Source organism: Xenopus laevis, chromosome 7S (genome assembly GCF_017654675.1).
Source record: "Xenopus laevis strain J_2021 chromosome 7S, Xenopus_laevis_v10.1, whole genome shotgun sequence".
NCBI classification, from domain to species: domain Eukaryota; kingdom Metazoa; phylum Chordata; class Amphibia; order Anura; family Pipidae; genus Xenopus; species Xenopus laevis.
In genome coordinates this window covers 6535950-6561868 of record NC_054384.1, presented here as the reverse complement: position 1 = coordinate 6561868, position 25919 = coordinate 6535950, and the positions used below count along the sequence as shown (strand labels likewise).

Genomic DNA, 25919 nt, shown 5'->3' with positions numbered 1-25919 from the left:
TTTGTAACTGCTGAAAACAGTGTCTAGTTTAGTCCATGGTGACAGAAGGTTATGTATAGAAACTTCTAGTCCAATTATGAGAGGCAAATGGGGAAATACAACAGTATAAAGGTGGCCATACACGGGCAGATAAAGCTGCCGATATCAGTCATTTAGACCAATATCTGCCCGTGTATAGGGGCTTCCGACAGGTCTTCCCGATCGACCCGTTGGATTCCCTTGGCGTATCGTAATCCAATCGTTCGACCATACAGCCGGTATAGCCATGCCGATAGTGGCATATCGGGGAAAGATCCGCTCGTTTGGTGATGTTGCCAAACGAGCGGATCTTTGAGTCTATGGCCAGCTTAAAGGGGAAGGAAACCTAGTCGGCGCAAACCCCCACCCCCCTCCCGTTTGTTGCCCACCCTCCCTCCTCCCCCCTGGCCTACCCGTCCCACTGGGCAAATGCCCCTAACTTGTTACTTACCCTTGTAAGGGCCAAAACGCCGTTCACAGCAGGAAGAAGATGGTGTGGAAGAAGATGTCGTCTGTGAACTCCCTGGACTGGACCTGCGCAGAAGGGTAAGTAACAAGTTAGGGGCATTTGCCCAGCGGGACGGGTAGGCCAGGGGGAAGGAGGGAGGGGGGCAACAAACGGGAGGGGAGGTGGGGGGTTTGCGCCGACTAGGTTTCCTTCCCCTTTAAGCCATCCTAAACTTATTTAATAATCATAGGTATTAATGTCCATGTCCTTATATTAAATTGGGTGGGAGGGGGTTTTGGACTGTATGACAGTTAGGGTTCGATTCTGGGCGCTGCTGAAATTATAGCAGCTTGTCTTTCATATTTACAAACTCATTTATCAAAAAATTGTGTTGCCGTTTTTTCTCAATTCAAGAAAACTGGTGAGAAAAAAGTATATTCTGAAAGCCTTGACTAGTCGGAGTTTATTAAAGGAAAATATTGCGAAAAGTCATCAGAAAAAACTCGCGAAGTTAAAGCTGGTGAGGTTGTATAGAAGTCAATGGGAATATTCTGTAACAACAAAGGGCACTTGAAATGAACCTTTGAACTTATATTTAGTTCCACAGTTTATTAAAACATTTGAGATTTTCAACCTCATTGAAATGAGATTCTAGCTGGCATGCAACTTTTTTTCCACTAAAAACATGTAAGTGAATATTCTGTCACGTTTTTTTTTCTAAAAAATAAGCTAACATTCGGAAGAAAAAAATGTATACAAGTTTTGTCAGCATTTTTTTTTCTGCCTCCATGTTTTTTTGTTTTTTTTTAAAAAAGAATTCAGATTTTGATAAATCCGGCCGCTAATGTATATGTAGCCTTGTCATCAGCGAAAGGGTTTTAACGAAATATTGCACTCTTAAAACGTTTTCTGTAAAGGCTACGCTTCTTACCCCTAGTGGTCTCCTCACCATCATGCTGACAGGGGTGGTCCTCTCTTAGAAGGAGGCTAAATTACAGTAGCATTGTTAGTGTAGCCAACCCAGGCTTACTTTCAAAGTTGAACCGTGACTCCTAATGCCTGGCCGTAGACTGTATGAAGTAAATGAATGGAGTAAAGGTTTTTTTTATTTAACTTGTTAAAGACTTAGCCAATGCAATTAACCAAGCCTCCACTCCAAAGCCTATCACCACAATATCAATATATGGAGAACCCATCTTACTTCTTGCTCCTGAGCTTATAAGTTGGTGCACATTATACATGTAAATGTCTACAATATGACAGAGCAAGCAGGTAGGTATTGTTAAAAATACTGCTGCAACAGAACTGCCAGAATGTTGCAGCAACCTCTTTGTTGTTATCCACTAGTTGGACAATTTCAGTACCATGTTACCACCCGATTACAGTATGAGTAGATGAGTAGCCCATCTCACTGTAACCAGGTTCGGTTTTGCTATTTAGCTGCTCTCCAAGTCCTTCCCCCTCAGAAGCCATGTTGCAATATCGTGCACTGATGAAGATCGAAACAGGCTGTCTGCAAGTTTGTATCTGTGCTATAAAACCAGCAGTCCCGGACGCATAGTTGGCCAAAGGGATATAAAGGAGTGATGTGCATATCTCTGCCCATGATGCCTTATGGGAGAATCAAAACTCAAATTTTTGGTATCTAGGCAGTGCTGTGTTTATGGCATGAGACAAGTAAATACCTTTTGATTTCAGAAGGCTTCAAGTTGCATGTATTTGCTTGTGGCTTTTTGGTTCCTTTTAGCCCATCTCATCCTAACCAGTTTCAGTTTTCTAGTATGAGTAGATAACACTCATAAAACACAAGCCTTGCTTTGTACAACATGTTATACTCTACAACACATCGTTAAAAAAACACTTTGGCGCTTCCTATAACTTGAGGCTCTTACCTCCAAAAACTGAACAAAGATCCCTTATCTGAAAAACCTCAGGATAACAGGTCCCATAACTTTACCAATCTGGAGATCTGCTCAAGACACAAGTGGTCACATTTCCATCTGTACCTCTGGACTCCTGTACATGTATATACTGGGTCCATTTGTTATTGTGTGTAAAAAAGGGTTGTAATTGCCATGCTGAAGCTTTCCCCCAGAAATCTAATTTATCTGGAGCCACTTCTAAGGCACAAAGTTTTGTAGTGGTAAGTAAATCTCAACCTAATGCACCGGAAAAAATTTTTTGTCATGGGTCCAACAATATTTATATTATTATATTTTTGTGTCCATTAGTTCCATGTGTTTTTGTAAGTAACATGTTTGGGTACAATGCGCAAAGGGAACCCTGCACTTTCCTAGCCACAAATCAGTTCTTCACTCGCATTACTGTAATAACAAGAAGCCAAAGGCAATTTGGGTGCAAATGTTAAGTGCATTTTTGTGCCTGGCAGTTGTACCCACATTAGTAAGGCACACCAGAGAACCAGGGGGCAAATTCACTAAGCGCCGAAGCGCCTAACGCTAGCATCAATTCGCTAGCGTTGGGCATTTTCTTTACTTCGCAAATTCACTAAAGAACGCTGGCGTAAATTCGCTAGTGTTACTTCGCACCCTTACGCCTGGCGAATTTTCGCAACGGACGTAACTACGCAAATTCACGAACGCGCGCATTGTACTGAACGCTACCTTTTACGCTAGACTTCCTTCGCCACCTCAGACCAGGCGAAGCGCAATAGAGTAGATAGGGATTGCTTCAAAAAAAGTTCAATTTTTTTCTAAGTCCCAAAAAACGCTGACGTTTTTTCTATATTATGGGTGATAGGTTGAAAAAGATCGAAAAAATTTTTGGGGCTCCCCTCCTTCCCCCCTACATTTCCTGACTTATGGCAACTTAACTATACAGTGGGCACATGTGTAGGGCAAAAAAAAAATTTTATTTGATGTTTTGAAGGTTTCCCAGGCATTTGTAGTGATTGTACGTATTCCTCCATTGAAATTTGAATTTGGCGACGTATGCAAATTAACCATCGCTAGCGTAACTTCGTTTCGCTTAGCGAATCAACGCTAGCGCAACTTCCCAACCTTATGCTACCCCTGAGCGCAACTTCGGATTTTAGTGAATTTGCGTAGCGCTGGCGAAACTACACCTGGCGAAGTGTGGCGAAGTGCGGCGAAGTTACGCCTGGCGCAACTACGAATCTTAGTGAATTTGCCCCCAGGAATGAGAGGATGTGCTACAGTTGCACCCACTTATGCTTGGCTTCATCCATCCAGTTGCTGGAGAAAATTGCAGGAAAAAGATCATATCCAGCATTTTCTGTATCACAAATAAGTTTGTTCAGGATGGAATCAGAAACTTATCTAAAACCGATATTGAATTATTTATAAAGTACAAAAAGCTACATACGGCTACGCACTCCTCCGGTGTTAGTGTATGTGCAACAGTGCAATGTGCACAATCAGGCCACCAATATAGTTACATAGTTCAATTGGGTTGAAAAAAGACAAAGTCCATCAAGTTTAACCCTGGGAGATTAATTGCCATGCAAAGTTTTTCCTGTTTTCTACTGTCAAGGTGCAGGGTTTAAATTCTCATGAATATTTAATGTCCATTGTATGACACAGGATTATTGAATTATTGTTAGAATAAAAGTTTTTTTTTTTTAACGCATTCAAGGGGACTGTATTTTTCTCAGGCGTTTCATGGCTATCTGAAATGGGTCTCATAAAGAAAAGAAAAGCTGAAACATAAAAAAAGTCTTATTATTTATGTTTTCCTTTTTAAAGAATAAAAAAAGAAAGAGAATCAGAACATGTCGTTTTATCTGAATGTCTTGCTGAAGGGTACAAGTGCTGAACAATAAAATAAATAGTTAAGACAGCTATTTGCAAGCAATATATATATGTATACATACAGATATGGGATTCGTTATATGGAAAGCTATGAATTACGGAAAGGCCATCTCCTATAGACTGCATTTTGTCCAAATAATCCAAAAAATGATTTCCTTTTTCTGTATAATAATATAATAATATATATAATAATATTATAACAGTGGCTTGTACTTGATCCCAACTAAGATATAATTAATCCTCATTGGAAGTAAAACCAGCCTATTGGGTTTATTTAATGTTTATATGATTTTCTAGTAGACTTAAGGTATGAAGATCCAAATTATGGAAAGATCCATTATCCGAAAAATCTCAGGTTCTGAGCATTCTGGATAACAGGTCCAATACCTGTATCTTGTACCTGATCCCAACGAAGATATAATTAGTTCTTTATTGGAAGCAAAACCAGCCTATTGGGTTTATTTAATGTTTCCATGATTTTCTAGTAGACTTAAGGTATGAAGATCCAAATTAAGGAAAGATCCATTATCTGGAACCCCATTTGCTGAGCATTCTGGATAACAGATCCCATACATGTATCTTGTACGTGATCCCAACTAAGATATAATTAATCCTTATTGGAAGCAAAACCAGCCTATTGGGTTTATTTAATGTTTACATGATTTTCAAGTAGACTTGAGGTATGAAGATCCAAATTATGGAAAGATCTGTTATCCAGAAACCCCTAGGCCCTGAGCATTCTGGATAACAGGTCCCATACCTGAATCTTGTACTTGATCCCAACTAAGATATAATTAATCCTTATTGGCAGCAAAACCAGCCTATTGGGTTTATTTAATGTTTACATGATTTTCTAGTAGATACGTTATATGGAAAACCAAAGGTTGAGAGCATTCTGGATAACAGATCCCCTACCTGTATTATGTTTTAAGAGTTTACAGTATATGTATTATGTTTATATGTTTATCGAAAATAGCATATTAGAAATATATTTCTTCCTTTTGTTTTAATTACAGGCGTGGATATGCTCGTCAGGAGGTAAGATATCTGCAACGATTTCTATTAAAATGATTTCAGATAAAGATATACAACTTGCTGTTGCTTTGTTGTAATTGCATTACAATGCCTAGTATTACCCATAAGCCCATTGGTAGTAATATTTTGGAGTAATGGCGAAGCAGCAGTGCCAACTAACTGGCGTGTTCTGTACATGTGTATATCAAGTCATAAAGTGAGAGCTGAAATACTATATTATAGCAATCCATACATTATATGGCAAACAGTATTTGTCAATATAAAGACAGAAGAAGTCATTGAATGCTATCCTAAACCCTTACAATGCTTTGTAGTAAAGACCATCACTCAGTGACTATAGAGCAATTTAAGTGACATCCAATTATACAAATTCTCTTGTCGATATGTTCAGCAATGAGGGGAACTGCCCTAGAGATCTGAAGATGTACATTTGTTATAATTGTGCTGAAATGCTACATAAGGCAAAGCTCATTTGTGAAAGTGCCATATACAGCCTTGATTGAAACTCTGTTTATATTGTTCCCTCTTACCTGTTTCAATAAAGTCCCTGTATCGGAATAATCTAGTCCACCTCTGTCTCATCTATCATCATCTATATTTCATCTCTCTCTCTCTCTTTCTCTCTATCTATATATCTATCTATCAATTTATCTATCATCTATCTATCTATCTATCTATCTATCTATCTATCTATCTATCTATCAATCTATCTATCAATTTATCTATCAATTATCTATATCTATCTATCTATCTATCTATCTATCTATCTATCATCTATCTATCATCACTCTCTCTCTCTCTCTCTTTCTATCTATCTATCTATCTATCTATCTATCTATCTATCTATCTATCTATCTATCATCTTTTTATCTATCAATTATCTATATCTATCTATCTATCTATCTATCTATCTATCTATCTATCTATCTATCTATCATCTATCATCTATATATCATATCTCTTTCTCTTTCTCTCTATCTATATATCTATCTATCAATTTATCTATCAATTTATCTATCAATTATCTAGATCTATCTATCTATCTATCTATCATCTATATATCATCTCTCTCTATCTATATATCTATATATATCATCTCTCTCTCTCTCTATCTATATATCTATATATCTATCTATCTATCTATCTATCTATCAATTGATCTATCAATTTATCTATCAATTATATCTATCTATCTATCTATCTATCTATCTATCTATCTATCATCTATTTATCTATCTATCTACATATCTTCTCTATTTATCATTTATCACCTAAATGCATTAAAGGCTTTTCAGGATGTATTCCTTTTAGGCATTACAGAATAGAAAACACCCTGCAGTGAATGAAAGATAATAAATAACAAAGCCCCTAAAAGCATTTTTTTTTTAAATGTTGGTTTATGAACTGGAACAAGGACTTTTATTTCATGTGCTACAATTTCCATTGAAGTGTTTCAACTAGATATCTTCTCTCTCTCCCTCTCCCTCTCTCTCTCTCTCTCTCTCTCTCTCTCTCTCTCTCTCTCTCTCTCTCTCTCTCTCTCCCCCTCTCCTTGCTCTTTTCTCTTTCTCGTGCCTCTTCTTCCGTTCCTCTGTTCCTTTCACTGACAACAGCAACAACAATTACTGAGACCTTCTCTTCTAAAGCCTGAGGTATCTACTTTTCTATGCCTACTTTTCCTGCTAATGTGAAAACTAACCTTGTACATATTAGTCACATACCAAACCCACAACAAGTGGTTGATTAGTACCTATCAACAGTCCATTTTGTTCAGGCCAATTTGATATTTAAAAGTAGAGATTTTTAACCTGTGACTCACATGACAATGATGAATAATAATAACTATTTAGGTGCCACGGTTTGTTTAGCTCTACAGTATATGTTGTGTTCAGACCCCTGTTAAGACTATTTAGTAAAATATATGAAATATTTGTATGTACATTTTTTGTAAATTTGTATATACTTTTATTGTTATATGACCACATTTGATGTCTATGAAGAAATAAGAGGAAAAACGATAGAACAGGAAGATAAAAGGGGAATCACACAGACATACAATAATCAACATGCTATTGTTACTACCTTTTTCTTTTTTTAATGACCTACCCCTTTAATTACACCTAACAATACATATAATTAGGGATTTTGCCTGATGAAGATATATTTGGAGATAAATTACGGAATGCATAAATAATAAATGCCTCATCTGTATTTTGTCTTATTTGATTCCTGGTAGCAGTAACAATCAAAACGTTTTTTTATTAAAGGGCATCTAGTATGAAAATAGTTATCATAAAATGGCATAAATTCGTAATTTCTCTCATTTATGCCATTAAATTCCATATAAATCTAAATTTAATGAGAGAAAGGTTTCAATGGCACAGAAACTGCACAACTGCACAGAAATTCCAAAATTTCTGTGCAGTCGCCTACAAAGTAGAGGCTGCAGCAACTTTGACGCAAATTTGCATATGGTAAATCTCAAACAAGTTGTGTTCACATTTTTTATTTCATCATTGTGGGTACAAATTTCCACCTGCAATAATGCACATGGTGGCAGAAACCAATTACCATGCAGTTGATGGAAGTTGTGGGCTCAACTGATTGTCCATGAGTCTTCCTCAAGGCGGGTGCTAATTCCAAGGCTCCTTTGAATCTGCTTCCCTGTATAGTATAGGCACAAATATAGAGAAACATATATAAATGCAACTTCCCTTGTGTATGTGGAGCCAATAAGTGTTGCCCATAACAGCAGACAGGATTTATCCACAAGGCGATCCACATTTAATAATAATAATAATAATAATAATAAATAATATGGACTACTGTGTCTAACTACAAAGATTAGTTTATAGTAATATTTGTTGTTCTTAGCTATAGTTGTATTGTTACTCTGTGGGGTCAAGTTTTTCTTTGGGTCTAAACAATTGGTCAGCCCCCAGCCCATAACAAGGTTACAATGATAATAAAAAATCACTCTGTAGTACAAGAATATATTCAAGAACATAATGCAAGAATATATTTAATAAAAAAGGTTTACATCTATGTCTCTATTTGACTATCAACCTAGGTTTCCAGCTAGGAGAACACGTCTCAAACCAAATGGCCTTCAGTTTGCCCCACATCAATTTTTTGGGGTCAGGCCCAGAGTTGCTTTAGGGCTCTACATAGCAGCTGTTAGCAGTAGGAAGAGTTGGGGTATTGTAGGTATGCTAGGGTAGGATGGCAATAGTAGGACATAATGGGGGCAGTGGCACTTAAAATGCATTGTTACTTCAGGTGTTGTAGACGTACAACTATTGGCACCCTCCCATTGTCTACTTTGCTATTTTCTACGCTTCTTTTCATTTTCAACTAGATTCTTCCAAGGATATCCTTTATTTTAAGTGCTAGATTCTCTTTTAGCAATGTTTACAAAATTGCACCAGTATCCAGACTTCAGAACAAATCATATCGATTTTCTTCACAAAGATAAACTTTATGTATTGATTTTACAATGATATACTGGAAAAGGATAGAGTTTTGCAGAACTGTTACATCTCCAGCACAAGAACGCTTAAATAACACAAACAGATGGATTGCGGGATTCTGCGAACCCTAATCCATTGCAAGTAAATGCGATGTGCATCACCTTGCAAATGATAGGCTGCAACATGTGGTTGATCTCAGAGGAATATTTTTAAATTGTGGCATATTAGCTGCTGCATTCTCTCAGCTGTTCTCTAAAAAAACAAAGATACTTAGATCAGTATAAGAGGGCTCATCGGAACAACAAAGATGGCAGCAAAGAAGCCTTTTTGGTTTAAATTGCTATGATTCATTTGTAAATCTTTAACCAACGGTTGATGTCATTGTAATGTTGTTTTCCTCCCCAAAAGGAACTGTCCATGGAGTCAGGAATTGATCCTGGTCAAGAATTTTATGGCCAAGACTACTATGGCTATGAACATGGGTATGTCATGTAAAATGTATTCATATCCTTTACTGTTCACTAAAAAATGGCATATATTTAGATTCCCAAAATCCATTTCAAGTTTTGGATTTTTTTTATAAAATAAACATTTTTTAAAATCCAACTTAGTGCTCTTGTACTACTTCTGGGGTCAAAGTAAAGGCCCCAGCTTAAATATGATGTCACATAAACTGGTGTTCATGATGGCCAACAGTCAGGGCCCTAATTTCTATTTTTTTCCACAAATCAAATATTTTCTCTAAAAAATGTTTATTTTTTATTTCTTTAAAACTGTAAAAATTCAAGATTCATAAAATTCCAATGGGACCTGCGTGAATCCTATTGGACTTTTTTTTAGTCATTCAGTCTTTTAGAGTTTTACATTGTTTTTCTTTTAGAGGTTTTCTTATCTGTATTCAGATCGTTAAGCATTTTTTTTTTATTTGTGCATTTTATATTTGAATTTTTTTAATAAATTACAAGATATTTGTGGTTTTAGATAAAATCAAAATGATGAAAAATTATCCTCCCCATGTCTGCAGTATACATTTAGATAAGACATCTCCGACATATATTGAGATCTGAAATTGACATTATGCTAGTGCTGCCAGTTTAAGATTCTTGCTATAAACACAAGTAATTCTAAGAGTCATGCCAGATTATACCTTTTACCGCAGGTATGAACTGCCACAATATGGAAGTCGCCGCAGATTACTGTCACCAGCTGGCATGTATGAAGACTATGGGGAAGTGGTCATGGAGAATGATGGAGGATATTACTACAGCCCACATGGGCCTGGAACAGAAGGCGATGTAAGTAACACTACTATGCATTCTGATATACACAAGTCATAATGAATACACTTTTTGGGATATGCATTTACATCTGCAGCAAAATTTCTAAACCCACTTCAATCTATAGAACTGATGATATGCTTCATACCATAATATTGCGATATAGAGTATTTATATATTATTATATATATATATAAAATAAAATAAAATGTTTCAGAAAGTACCCGCACTCTTAAGTAGTCCAGTGGTGGGTGCTTGGTCAAAAGCTTAGCATACAAAGTTCAAAACACGAGTGATGATTTTATTTAATAAAATCAGTTGAAAAATAATTGGAGTGCTGGTCCAAATTGAACTTTGTATGTTAAGCTTTTGACCAATCACCCACCACTGGACTACGTAAGAGCAACAGTAAAATAATGATACACGCAACTATTAAGGGAATCTTAAAAATGAAGTTGCTGTGGCCCTATAACCTTTTCATAATGCAGGTTATTATTTGCCTTTCTATGGATTTTCTTGATAATTTTTTTCTAAAAAAGATTATTTCCATAATTTCAGAGAAGAATTCCAGCCCGGGTCTCTTCAAGGAGAGGGAGAGGACAGGGTCCTCCCATGGGTAGAGGTATAGCAGGCCGACCTGGATCACCTAGAGCTAGTGTGCAAGGTGTAGCTAGGAGCAGTCAGGGGAAGAAAAAGCTCAAAGCAGTTATGCAATTAAGCCGACTGGCAGTCAGTGCTCAAAAGTCTTCTGAGCCTGCAGATGGTTTGCATCATTCTCCATGGAAAAAAGCAAGAATATTTCCAATGATCCTTAAAAAACGAAAAAGCAGTGGGAAAGAATATGCAAAACTGGTCTCTGCACGTCAAACTGATGGTGAGGATAGCATGGTTATTAAAGGAAGTTATTTCCAAAAGTCAGCTGATGGACCTGCCGCAGTAAGAAAGTTTGACCGTGCTATTAAACGGATCACTGTTGCCCGGAAACTTCAGGGAGGCAGAAGATCACAGAGCTCCTCTGCTAAAACATCTATAGCTGAAAGTGAACATGATGAAGATGAAACTGAAGTTAGTGAGTCTGAAAGAGAGGATAGCAAATCTGGGGTTTCCATTACCGTCACAGCAGAAAGTGAATCTGAAGAAAGTGAAAGTTCAGAGGAGGAGCAGGATGAAAAGGCATCAACATTGTCAGATGAATCTTCGATGAAAGGTAGTAGCGCTCCTTCTCAAACAGAAGATAAAGATTATTTGAAAGTGACCCTAGATCGGGATGACGCTAATGAAAGTACTGTAGACTCAGATGAAGAAAGAGATGAAATTGATGAATCAGAGGATGAAACTCAGTCCACTTCGAAGTCTGTTGTTAGCAAACCAGATGAAACAGAAGAAGAGAGTTCTGAAGATGAAGGTTCTAAAAAGTCAGAAACATCTGACTCCCAAGGAGGCGCTTCAGAATCAGAGGCAGAAGAATCAGAAGCAAAAACATCCAAGAGAAGTTCTGAGAGAGAGTCTGCAAGTAGCAGGCGTGAGAGTGACATTTCCAGTGTGGTTAGTGGAAAAAGTGATGAGGTGAGTGGAGAATCATCTAGAGCAAGTGATAGAAGCAGTTCAAAATCCAGTTACAGGTCCAAGAAATCAGCTGTTGATAGTGAAATAAAAAGTACTATAGAAGAAGGCACAGAGGAAGAATCACAGTCAGAAGAAGAAGAGGAGGAAGAAGAAGAAGAAGAAGAAAATGAAGGAGAGAAAGAGGATAAAAGTAAAGAAAGTGACACTGAGAGTCAAAGAGAAACAGATGACAACATGAGTCGTACTTCTGCCTCAAGAAAATCTGTTGATAGTCAAATGAGTCAAAGTAATGCAGAAAGTAATGATGATGATGACAGTGATAAAGATGAAGAAGAAGATGAAGAAAATAATGATACTCATTCTGCAGTTAGCCGTGAAGCAGATAGCACTAGTAAGCAAAGTGCTAGCATTATACCCAGTCAAGAAGAAGACAATGTATCAGAAGCCTCTCTGGAATCTGATGCACAGAATTCCAGTGGCAGTGTAAAAAGTAACACCCTTAGCAAAAAAATGTCCTCTGATCAATCAGATGCTCATGACACTGGACGTGGTTCCAGCTCTAATTCAGATGCCTCAGACGCAGAAGCAACTGGGGATTCCACTTCATTCTGAATATATTTGGAAGGTAGATAACCTGTACTGAGGAGTGGTTTTGTTTGCAGTGCCCTCTGTGTGATCTCATCTAAAATCTTTCTTTCTTTGACATTCTCATTTTCCTGATTTCCAGGTTATCTTCTTTTTACTGAGGTTTGATGACGTATTACAATTATAGATTATGTTTTCCCTTTGTGTTCTTGTGTCAGCCATTTAGAAGTGGGTGAAAAAGGCCATGTGGTCACAGCACTGGAAGATTCACAGGGAGCCAATGCACTAGAACATTTATAGTTGAGTTTAACTAGTAGGTCTTATATCAAGGAAAAGGTGCTCACCTTGAAGTTCAGACACCCAACTTGTGATCTTTGATCACCTTATCATTTTCACAATTATTATTCCAGGGTCTGTTACCAACCCCAATATGTTATATTTAGTTATTTAAATGTTCACCTATAAGCTCATTAGTGATTACAATACCCTCATTTACCATTATCAGGCTCAAGCACTAGCCATGATCAAGGGAACAAAAATGGCACAAGACACAGAGCAAAGTTCTTTGTGTATAAGGAGCCCTGTAGGAAGGCTTTACTTACAGTGCACCAAATGAACCTTGAGTTCAGAGGTGTCTAGGGGGATAATCACCCCTTTTTTCTGTCAATCACAGTCTTCTATTGTGCAAACAAAGTTCCCTTGAATGTCCAATATATTTAGGTATTAAGATGTTCTTCAGAAAGTGGTATGGGATAGCCACTTGCAAAGCACATTAGCATAAATACAATAGAATCTGCCGGAGAGCTTAGTCAATGTTTGTGGCCTGAAACTTGTAGAGCATTGCATCTATCAACTAGTGCTTCTCAAATATGTTTTTCCTGTACAATGATGTACATTGAGATCATTAAGATTAATAAATTCCCTATGCACTGCATTTCTGCAGAACATGTTTCCCCTTCTGGAAAATTAAAGGGGGAGCAAACCCAAACATAATATTTACCATAGTGTAAGAAATTTTAGTTCTAAACAAGCGAATGGTTTTAAGTATAAATCAATCTGCTTCTGAAAGCATTATTTACCTGTGGCTTGCATGTAACATGTAAAGTGTTACAGGTAGTGAGCTGTTCTCCAGCCCAGGCTCTACTTCCTAAAGAACAGCAAAATAATACACAATATGGCGGAAGTGGCATTGTATATTATAATGTAAAAAGAAAGCCACAGCTCATAAACTTTGCATTTGTATATTCCACCTTAAATGTCATTGGTTTGCTAAGACTGGGTATATAGTGACATCTACTGGATTTATGGAGAACATCAGAGAAAGAATTTAAAATATAGATATTCGTATTTAGTGTTTAAACACCTTCCTGCTTGAGTGCTGAAGAACAGATTCACACCCACTTTTAACGATCATATGAGGAGTGTTTAATTAATTATTTAATTAAACACTTGTTAAAGCAATTGATATAGCAGTTCTGTATTCTTATTTTTATCTCAAGATATATCTGGAGCCTTGTAGTTAATAACTGCCTAAGGCAAGAGTTAAGCAACTGCCTGTCTATGATGAGCCAAATTTTTTCGCCAGCTTTTGCCGCAAAAAAAGATGTCCATAGACTGTAATGGGTGAAAAAAAATTGTCGCACATCAAAAAAAAAAAATCGCCCATAGACTTCAATGCGTTTGGTGAATTTTTTGCCACTTTGCAAATTTTCAGCGATAGGGTCAGATTCACCCATCACTACCTGTCTATCTTACAGTATTATTTTCTCAGGGTCAGCTGGTCCTTCCCATGTAGATAATGAATCCCTACAGTATGTACCCAATGGTGTCTTGTCATGAAAAGCATAGAAATGAATAACTGTCAATATATAGCAATAGAAATGTGACCATATTGGGGCTCATGTACTAACAATACACATTTTCCCAATACAGTCATCAACACATACCAATGAGTATATTAACTGTGTTCAGTCTAGTGCATTTTCCAAATGCTGATGTGAGCCCCATTTTGTACAGTCAGATCAGATTTATACCAGTATTTATGGATAGAACTTATTGGAGTTCTACAGTCTAGGGATGAATATCATCTCAGACCTTCTATTTACTACAGGTATGGAGTCTATTAACAAGAATGCTTTGGGCTTGAGGTTTTCCAAATAAAGGCGCCTGGGGTTAGGGTGAGAGTAGCATTCTCCTTTATACAAACGATTTCTGCATACAAACCATGCACTATGGGAAATTGCTGGTTTTCAGAAAATTCTGAATGAGAGGATCCCAGATACAACACATACTGTATTTTTAATTCTGCTTAGACATCTTGCATCTACTCCATGAAACTTGGCTCTGCTGACAAAATCGAAGATCCTGTAGGCCCTTCTATACTGCATGAGATTGAGGTGATACTTGTTTGTGTGATGTCATAATCCTGTTTCTTTGGGTCAGATCTACAGATTGGTCTTCCTTTACCATGAGTAGAGGTTGTCCTGGTGATGTAGGTGCCTACAGATGTCAAATTGTTCAACCAGACATCAGAATAAGAACAATTAAACATCTCTTGGCAGAGGTCCTTTATTCATCCCAGTTTCATTAGTTATTTGCTAGCTCAGTGGACCCGGATATGACACTACAAGGCAGCACAAACACACGGTACAATGGTAAAACTATATTACATTACAATGTATTTTACTAGACATTTTTGTGACTGCAGAAAAATGTCAGCATTGTTGTACTCATTTTGGATGCAAACCATCCTTGTAATTCACTGATCTGTATCTTAAATGATGCAAGTCAATAGCTGCTCTTCTAAAATAATTAATAAAGACTATTTAACTTAGATTTACACACAAAAAATCTGCTAGCTTTTCCAAAAAAAATAATGTTTAAATCACTGATCTGTCAACATTGACTTTTCAGCGGCAATTTCATTTACTTTAATCGTTGAAATATTTAACACGGTAAACTAAATTGAGTTTAAATTAAAAGCATGTATCTGTCAGTGCAATAGTTACAAAACATCATTTTACGGACACAATAATTCATCAGCATCAGAGAGTGAGAAAGTAACGCGGCGCCCTCTGCTTTTAATTTGATATTAATATTAAAGGTGTCAGAAACATTGTTAACAACAGGCCTGCAAGAATGATGTCACCTATTTGGTTTATTTTTGCAGTCATTATGCAAAGTGCAGGAAATGAATCATTTTAATTATATATATTGCAGATATTACTCTGATTGCTGATTTAATAATGATATCCTGCAAACAACTCATCAAAATTCCAGTGTCTGAAATTAAAAGAAAAAAAGGAAATAATTGAACAGTAAATTCCCAGTCCTGACAACTGCCTTAAAATGTAACATCCGAACTGTTTTATATCAAAGAATATTTCTGGAAACGTATTCCCTTGCTTGATCCTCAACTAAATAAAATCAGTTGGAGACAAGCAAGCAAGAACGTATCAACGATTTACTCATGGTATTATCAAGATTTTCCCTAATGATACTTATCTCAAACCGGCCACAAAAAATGAGTAGTGATGGGCGAATTTATTCGCCAGGCGCGAATTTGCGGCGAATTTGCGCGATTCACCGCCAGCGAATAAATTCACAAAACGCCCGTGAAAATTTGCGGCAAAAATTCGTCTGCGTCAATTTTTTTTTGAAAAAACGGACGCCGGCGTCAAAAATGGGCGCCGGCATCAAAAATGAGACGACGGCGCCAATTCACAAATTTTTCGCTGTTTCGCGTGAAATTCCAGAATTTTTCAGCGAAGCGAAACGGCGCAAATTCGCCCATCACTAAAAATGAGACATCCATCTAATGGACACTAATGGGCAGACTAGGGTTGAGTGAATCTTTCCCGCTTTGCTTTTCTACAGAATTTTCTACAAATTCAGTGACTTTTTCTTTGCGGTGAATTTTTGCCAGTTTCTTTAAGTAATTGTAGATGGTGAAATGCTAAATTTCGTGTGAATTTATGCTTGGCAAAAAAATGTGCTCATCACTAGAGCAGACCATTGGACAGTTGGTGGGCCACACTAAACAAAAATGTGTCCATTAGGAGAGAAATTCAAAACTTGGTTTGGTTTGAATGACTAGATCACATGGGGTAGCCATGTTGTTTCAGCATGTCAATGTGATCAGTACTGTATATGTGGTCTTAGAGTGCAAAGATAAAAAAAGACTGCACAGTGAGTAAAAAAACATCAGCTGCATAAATTCTGCACTTTACACTTTAGAAATGTTAAAAGGATTATGTCATGATTTTCATGGTGTAATTGTTATTTCCAAATTACACTGTTTACACTCTAACTCTAAATTAACTCTACCATGTAAAATTTCATTCCTAATCCAACAAGTGATTATTTTTTAGTGGTCACGTGCTTTCAGAAAGAGCCAGTGGTGGAACTGCTTTCAGGCAGGCAATTGTTTCTCCTACTCAGTGTAACTGAAGGAGTCACAGTGGGACATGGATTTTTACTATTGAGTGCCGTTCTTATATTGATTAAGGAGCTGTTTTCTGGTTACCTTCCCATTGTTCTGCTGATGGTCTGTTGGAGTGGGAGGGGTGATATCACTCCAAGTGCAGTGCAGCAGTAAAGAGTGACTGAAATGTATCACTGCACAAATCACATGACTAGAGACACCTGGGAAACTGACAGTATGTCTAGCACCATGTCAGATTTAAAAAATAAATATAAAAAAATCAGTTTATCTCTTTTGAAAAATTAATTTCAGTGCAGAAGTCTGCTGAAAAAAAAGTTTTCCCATCACAGTATCCCTTTAAGTTGCTTCTACTTACATAGCAATTACACTTATAAAAACTGAAAACCACAGGCTTCTGATATTGATAGAAAGACAAATCTACAGAAAAGAAGCAGTGAAGAATGTTTATAATATGGAAATATGGAACACTAAAGAGAAAAATTCAGTGCCTAGAGTTGATAAAGCTGATGTTATAATTTATAGTGAAGTCTGTGTTATGGCAAACAAGCAAGAATGGTAAGAGAAGGGTGACAAGTACTGCATGCATTATGGACTGCTGAGAAGGTCATTGCAGAAACTACAAAAATCATTAACTAATTCAATTTGAAATTTGTTTCCAAATTCAGTTCCATATTTCCCCACAGACCTTAATGGAGTTGTTGAAGATTTTTCTCATCTAATTGAATCTGACCCAATATTCTGTTTTGTTAAAATAAACCAAGCATTTCAATCAAATGACGTGAAGGGACAAACTAAACATTCATCATAAGTGAGGTCCATAACTGTTCTTCACTGCTTCCTTGAGTGTTTTGTGATGTGTATTAACTTTCAGATCTAAATAACTACAAATGTTAACTTTATCAGGATTGAGAGCTTGATTAGTACATAAAATTAAAACCCCAACAAGTGATTCAGAATGAAGTACATTTGAGAGGCACATTTAAATGAAGATCAGAGACAAGGTCAAAGAGAGTAGGTTGCATACTACCATGGAACACAATGAAATCAATGGTATCACTACTTTAACACTTTTTTTTCTACTCTTCTTTTTCCCCCATAAAACAGATTGCCAAGAATAAAAGGATAAAATTTGTTGTGGATCGGGAATATGAAACCAGTTCAACTGGGGAGGAAAGCGCCCCTGAATCTCAGAAGAGCCAACTCAGTCACCCAAACATTCAAAACAACATCAATGGAAATATATATATTGCACAAAATGGGTCTGTGATTAGAACCAGGCGTTCTTGTCTCACCAATAATTTAAAAATATCTTCACCTTTGAGATTAGGAAAGCAATTAAAAAAATTGGACTTTTTGGGAGTGACACACGAGGAAAATATTCAGTTGAGCACTTTGTCTAAAGAGGCCCCTATTAAACTAAACTCAAAGCCTTCGTGTATATCTCTGGCCTCTAACAATGCCATGGCCAAAAACATAACATTCAAGCCAGGAGAACATAAATTAAAAAGCACAGAAGAACAAGAGTCCGTTGTTGATAATAATGAGGATGTCAAAGAACACAGTGATCAAACACAATCAGATGAAGAAGAGCTATGGATGGGGCCTTGGAACAATCTTCACATACCAATGACAAAACTATGACCTTTTTTTAAAAAAACTGATTCAATTTCTAAAAGACTGCACTTTCTATGATCACAGATGAAAAAATATATAATTATTTTATTGTGCACATTTTACTTTATTTCATTTACAAGTAACAAAATATTGCACTTCAATTTTTTATGTTTAATTACTTTTTCCCCATGACTTTTTTTGACTGGTTAATCATTGGGCAACATTGTGATCCCAGATTAAATTAGGACACTCACGGGGCTTTAATGGTTTAATTTACTGTATAAGTTAATACTAAAATGCATAATTGCTTTTTTAAAATATTTTCTTAAAATAGCAACCTATTACCAATTTTAAATGATTTTACCAAAACTCTGTATCAACTGCCTAACACACTGTACTTGTGTTTTTACTGTGCACAGTAAATTGAGAGAACAAATTTCTCTTTGTTTGTTACTTTTGGATTGTGGCTTCTCGCGTGGATAAAGAAAAAGAGAGTGGTGGAGAAAAAAATGCTAAGACCGTTTCCAAACTACAAAATTTGAGGTTGCATTTTTTGTCATGATTCTATAAAACTGTGACCAAAAAATGTTGACTGCATTCCCAATCAGGTTTTTTCGCTCAAATGTTCAAGATTTATTACACAGTAAACCTTGAAAAACTTGACTTGAAAACTTCTAAATCCTGAAGACATGCCAACGGCAAGTGTATTTTCAGCATCTGCAAAAATTTATACAAATTTTTTTAACACAGTTGAAATTTTACAGCCTCACTAAAAATTATTTTTAAAAAATAAAATTTCTGGTTAATCACAATCTCTGATCAAATTTTGTGGTTTTGGCTATAGCTTTTTTACATGTAATTTAAATCTTAATAAGTCAGCCTCTGGGAGGCTTTTCACATTTTACCCTTGAATAGTCACGTTCAGGTTTTGTTGCAAAAAATACTTTTACATTGTTCTATTCATTTTCAGTGAAGCTGGAAATCTTGGATGATTTAATAAATTGGGAAAATAAATTGTAACACTATTTTGAATTTTCCCATTAACTTGTATAGAACTTTGCCAGTTTTTACTTGCCAAGTTTTTTAGTTAAAACAGCCAGATGATTCCAACCATGGCAACATTTTATTGAGAACTCAAGGTCATATCTATTAAATCCTTTGACAGAAGCCCAAAAAAGTGAGGCATGCACAATCTAAGTAAACCAATGATTATATATGGCATAATTAGGTTCAATGCCCTATTTTTGGATGATCAACTTTGATGCAATCAGATCATTTTAGGAGCCAGAAATCCACATGATAATGCAGTACAGTTGAAAGTCAGACTGCATTAATTTTTAGCCTATCAAAAATTACTAAAAAAGGATGCAGTTGTAGAATCCATGGCTATTCATTTCTCTGTTCTTTTGTACTCAGAATATTTTATATATCTGCTGTTGAGGTTTTATGGTTCAGGACTTCCCATTTTATGTTATGTTATTTGCTATGACAGAGAAGAATGACAAGGGATACCATTTGTAAGCAAATATACTATATATGGGAAAAGCCCAGTGATTATCTTTACTCATACTTCATGGTTGGTTACCAAACTATAATTCAGTCTCAGGGATTTTTTTAGCTACTCTAGCCATATGTTACTGCACTAAAATTGTTTTAGAAAGGAGAAATGTCCCAGTACTAACTCCATACACCATTGGATTATTTTTGTGTGAAAGGGATTACTCCTTATGCGGTTCCTTTAATATATCGCTGTCTACAGAATTTTGCAAGAATTAGTACAATGGAAACACACACAACTTAATTTGTATAATTTATTTTTCCTATCTGCCTGAAGAAGAGAACCTGTTGAAAGCTAGGCTGACAATTTTTGAAGAACTCAGTAACTACGGAAAAACGTACACATTTTTGTCGATTGTTGAAGCTATATAATTTTGACTGACCTAACTGAATTGCTTTCATTAATGCATATTTTTGTCAAATATGGATTGAAAATAGTGCAAAAATGTTTTTGTTGAAATTAACTTTTTTTCTTAGAAAAAACAATGTTATTTTTTTCCATTCCTTATTTTTCTTTCTTTCTTTCTTTCTTAAATATATCCTTCCTTCCTTTTTAATCTTTCATTCCTTTTTTAATTTTAAAATATTTTTTTTCTTTCCACTTTTAATTCATTATTTCTCTTTTTCAATGAATTCTTTAATTTTTAATATCTTTCCTGTAATCTTTTCTTTTTTCATTCTTTCATTTTCAAATGTATCCTCCTTTTCTTTTTTACTTGCATTCCTTTTAAATTTCTTTTTCTTTCTTTCTTTCTTTCTTTCTTTCTTTCTTTCTTTCTTTCTTTCTTTCTTTTTCTCTATCCTGATAATGCCATTGTTCATAATGCAGTGCAATAAATGAAATTATTGTTTTGTTTGTAAATGCTGAAAAGCATGTCTTATATACATTATATACATGTATTTGACTTGTATAATTCAGAGTTATGGCATGCTGGGCAAGAAAAACAAAAAAAGACGTCATTCTGAAGGCCATGAATAGTACATGGTTCAAGACTGGTGGATGTTATCGCCATAGAGTATATGGAAGAGCAAGAAAAGCATTTACTAAATATCACTGACAATATTATGCAATCTGTGCAAGAAAACTATAAAGGGTATATATTTCCTAATGTTTTAATATATAACAAATGTAATTTTAATAAATAATTTGTGGTAAATATGCAATAAGTTTTACCTTAGCATTTTTAATTCACTTCGCACAGTACAAACAACACTTTGCACAGAACTGGTCAATCAGTTTCCAAGAAATGTATACAGAATATTTTTCATGTAAAGTTAATAATTGTGCTTATATTTAAATGACCGTTATTCACTTGCTTATTTTCAAGGAGACTGTAATCATTGTGCATATAAAGCAGGGCCCAGAGTATTCGTTAAAGAACAAAATGGAGAAAATGTGACTTCCCCCATGATTAAATGCAATACCTGCTGAGATTATACCTTGTAACACAGCAAGAATATTCATTAACAAAAGAATGCTCCTTAAATTGTGCTAAGGCAAATGCATCTTGCTGGGGAGAATATTAAATGTTTATGAATGGCATCAGCATTGAAAACTCAACCAAGGACACATATTTCTACCCCAAGTAGAACTTTCTTTAAATTAAGCCATTATTTTGTAAGCCTCGTATTTTAAACATCATGTTACTTTTCATGCTACTAGTGCAAAGATATGTGGCAATGCTAAATATTAGGACTCTGGTGCAATTAAGGAGGCATGAAAACATATGACCATGCCGAACCATGGCATGCATATTTTGTCATATCAGCATATACATGCATTTTAACATATGCCATTATATTCTGCATCTTAATTTTATCAGATTTGACAATGTTCCAATGCTGTATTTTTGTAATTCTGATAATTGATGATGATTAGGAATCTTAGGAATTATATGGATAACAGCGGGGGGCAAATTTACCTAGGGTCGAATATCGAGGGTTAATTAACCCTCGATATTCGACTGCGGAATTAAAATCCTTCGACTTCGAATATCGTAGTCGAAGGATTTAGCGCAATTTGTTTCGAACGATCGAAGGAATAATTGTTCAGAATAATCGTTCGATCTAAGGATTTTAATCCATCGATCGAAGGATTATCCTTCGATCAAAAAATTGATAGGAAGCCTATGGGGACCTTCCCCATAGGCTAACATTGGCCTCGGTAGGTTTTAGGTGGCAAACTAGGGGGTCGAAGAAATTTTCAAAGAGACAGTACTTCGACTATCGAGTGGTCTTATAGTCGAACGTTTTTTTGTTCGAATCATTCGATTCGAAGGTCGTAGTCGAAGGTCGAAGTAGCCCATTCGATGGTCGAAGTAGCCATATTCGACCATTCGAAATTCAAACTTTTTTTTCTCTATTCCTTCACTCGAACTAAGTAAATGGGCCCCAGGTGTTGGCAGGAGTAGAAACATGTGTCTGGAAGCCCATATGTTTTCACATGAACTCAATGGCCCAGTGTAGGCATGGTTTTTAAGGAATGCAAAACTAATAATATATAAAGATATTTATTGTCATTTAGGCTTCAAGTTAGACAATCCATCTTCTCTCTGTTCTCTATACCCCCTTTAGTGGCCAGGTGTATCCATTATAAGCAAATTTTGTATGTGGTGGTTTCCTTGGATGAAGTACAGAAAGGGCTGCCAACTAATATGATTGAGTATTCTGTAATTTCTTTAGTTCTTCATAAATTTATTAGAATAAGCACACCTCCAAGTAGATTCTTCTTCGTACATCCACTATCACTGGTGCCTCCAGTTCCAAAAGCATCAATAGCAGTATTTCACCAAACAAAGGAAATAGGAACTTGAAGCAAGTTAGGAAGGTGCAAGGCTTATAGCCATATTTTTTGCTGAAAAAGCATAGTGCACAATCCACTTCCCTCCCTTCCTCAGGTGAAAGAGTACAAATGACTGTTCCTAATGTATCCTTATACCCAGCGCTCTACAATCATGCCCAAATGGGGGAGAAACTATTAAAAATATTTAACTAGCTATGCTCCACCAACAAAAGTAAAAATAGTGAGAAAAGTCCACAATATCTGTCCATCACAAAGTCCATAGAGAAATAAGACCATATGCTGTGGAAATCCATTTAATTATAGATTAGTCCCAATGCCTTATGTATTGAGACCGATATCAATTAATTTCAAAGGTTAACTGATAAACATTCAAAAACCTGAATATTTCAATTGCATTCAACATAATACTTCATAGCAATTACCTTTCTAAAATCTCTTACCCATATATATTTGTGCAACAGCCACTGGTCCTATCAACTTGTGTTTCCCGAGTTCCTATTTTCTTTGATGGCTTTAGTTCTTGCCATTCCTATTAAATTATTTGCAACTGATAAAAATTACATAAAAGCAAACAATAGGAGATTAAAAATAGTTCTCCTTGTCCCATTAGGATTAATCCATCAAATGAATGGTCACGTTTACAACCCTGTTCTTGATTATATTTTTATATGCATTTCATGGAGAATGTTTAATTCGTTTAAATACAATGTGATATTTAGATAAATTGTTAAAAAGAGATTCAATATTTCTTGAGGCGCTCCTTTCTGTTCTTTACACACACACACACATATTGAGAACACTCAAGGGACTATGAGTATAGAAGACCTTCTTGAAGAAGGTCAATATTCAATTTATATTCTTTGAATTATTTGTTTCAACTGTTTTAACTTTTTCCTTACAAACCCATGAGTGTCGTGGTGAGGATTTTCCTATTTAATTTACAAGATCAAACATAATTTAATGAAGGCATCAAACTTTTATTCCTTGAAGTCTGCAACTGTCTCGGAGACAAAATGTTATAGAGACATTATTTTATACAATGTACAACATAGGAGCATTTGTTTCTGTAGGCATTCTGAAAGCACAAAGCAAAAATATCCAGTGAACAGCAACAATAAGTTCTATTCCAATCATAAATTCATAAATTCAATATTTTTAGATTTATTAGAATCCTGAATAATTTATTTATGAATTTATAATAATTAATATATGAAAATTGGAGCAAATGTCCAAAAAAAAAGACATCCTCCAAATAAAATTTTTACATTTTTAAAATTGAGCTTGATTAAGTTTGATAAAAGGGCGTGTCTCTGAAACGTTGCACTTCTGCATAATAAAAAAAACAAGGGTCTTCCTGCAACTTCAAGCCTCATGTGCCAGTATCTCTGTTCCAGTCATATTCAGCTTACCAGGAAATCCACCATTTCAATATACTATATGTTATATTCTGAAGGTCCATGTTTAGTCAGTTATTTTAAAAAGGGTTAATAATATTTATGTGGTATTAATAATTACAAACAATTGCCTTTAGAAAGATTGCCCTGTGTTTTATTTTAGAATTTTTTCAGGAAATAAATGTGGCCTTTTATGTTACATGTGTGCATGGGTTTTCATTTAATCAATTATAATTTGGTGCCCTCTTCTAAATATGAAAAGAAAAAGATGAAGTTCAAAGCAGGTGAATGCCTTCTATTTAAACAACACATTTATCTACTTTGATGAGTTTAAAATAAAAAAAAATAAAAAAATTTCTTTGAGTAATGTTGACTTTTTTTCTTGACTGCTAGGAAAGTTTTTTAAAATGGCATAGCATCATACTTCTGGGAACTTTATAGGATTCATTGTGAAATGGGCCAGCAAACCCTCACCTCTTCCTCTACAATACGATAGTATGGGGGCACATTTACCTAGGGTCGAATATCGAGGGTTAATTAACCCTCAATATTCGACCGTCGAAGTAAATCCTTCGACTTCGAATATCGAAGTCGAAGGATTTACCGCTATTCCTATGATCGAACGATCAAAGGAATAATCGTTCGATCGAACGATTAAATCCAACGAATCAAAGGATTTTAATTCATCGATCGAAGGATATTCCTTCGATCAGAAAATTGTTAGGAAGCCTATGGGGACCTTCCCCATAGGCTAACATTGGCCTCGGTAGGTTTTAGGTGGTGAACTAGGGGGTCGAAGAATTTTTTAAAGAGACAGTACTTCGACTATCGAATGGTCGAATAGTTGAATGATTTTTAGTTCGAATCGTTTGTTTCGAAGTCGAAGGTCGTAGTCGAAGTAGCCCATTCGATCGTTGAATTAGCCATATTCAACTATTCAAAGTTCGAACTATTTTTCCTCTATTCCTTAACTCGAGCTAAGTAAATGGGCCCCTCAGTGTTTCATATGGAGGGACAGGACTCTCCCAATATAAAAAGCAAAATATAATACCGGCACACCTATGAATTTTAATATTTTTTAAACACCCCAATTCACAAATCAGTCCCAATTTTTCCATTCTAGCATGTTGCAATTGCTCTTATTTTCATAAACGAACCCTGTCTCTCTAAACCAAAGTCACAAAAAAAAAAGCATGCTCCATTTTTCCAGTCCAGTAAAGTAAATTACTTATCAGTCAATATTTGGATTTCGTAGCTCACTTTAGTACAAGGGATTTCTGTGTTATTCAGAGAACCTTTAGATTCAAATGTGGACAATCTATTGGGTGGTTGAAGCCAAACAAGGGAGTCTTTACGATTATGACCAGATTGTAACCATCCTAATGGAATATCTGTTTTAATTGTTTCTTTAGATTCATACAGTATTTGATCAAAGCCTTAGTCCCCCTCCATTCTACTCTCAAATTCTAATATATTTTCTTACTTCTAATGTAATTTATATACTTTCATATTCTTTTGTCTCTTGTTCTTCATGAACTGCTCTAAGGAACTGCAACCGTTGCACTGTAAAGCTCATGGGGGTCTCCCATATCTGGAAGATAAAATAGTTTTTTCCCACAAATGTGCATTACTGATGTTTCAAGGGGTCTGAATGCTGACACACCATGTTTTATGGCAAACTGCTGGTTTCAAAATGAACTTGTATTTCTGGAGGCATTATGAAATGAATCTCCATCTCCTATGTAATTGAAATATCCATCTTCTTCTTTGTTTCCTCTGAACAATATTTTAATAAATATCTACAATATTTCATTGTATTTATATTATTCTGTGAAAGGGAAGTGTTGAGCTGGGGGAGCTTTTACACGTGAGGGTAAACTGAATAAACTTATTTATTTTGAAATGATAAAATGTTAT

General features: G+C 35.7%; 1 protein-coding gene across 2 annotated transcripts in view; it reads left to right on the top strand.

The window, feature by feature from the left end:
• The window catches only part of LOC108697174 (protocadherin-15), a 404849-nt gene extending 384550 nt beyond the window's left edge, over positions 1–20299 (top strand). The window contains exons 33-38 of one of the 2 annotated variants that reach the window (XM_041570857.1): positions 5274–5295; positions 6906–6944; positions 9171–9244; positions 9922–10074; positions 10603–12088; positions 17739–20299. In XM_041570857.1, the coding sequence (XP_041426791.1) occupies positions 5274–5295; positions 6906–6944; positions 9171–9244; positions 9922–10074; positions 10603–12088; positions 17739–18275 (2311 nt within the window). In that variant the 3' untranslated portion in view covers positions 18276–20299. The remainder of the gene's footprint in view (positions 1–5273; positions 5296–6905; positions 6945–9170; positions 9245–9921; positions 10075–10602; positions 12089–17738) is intronic. The other variant, XM_041570856.1, reaches the window with a different exon arrangement.
• The last annotated feature ends 5620 nt before the right edge of the window (positions 20300–25919 follow it).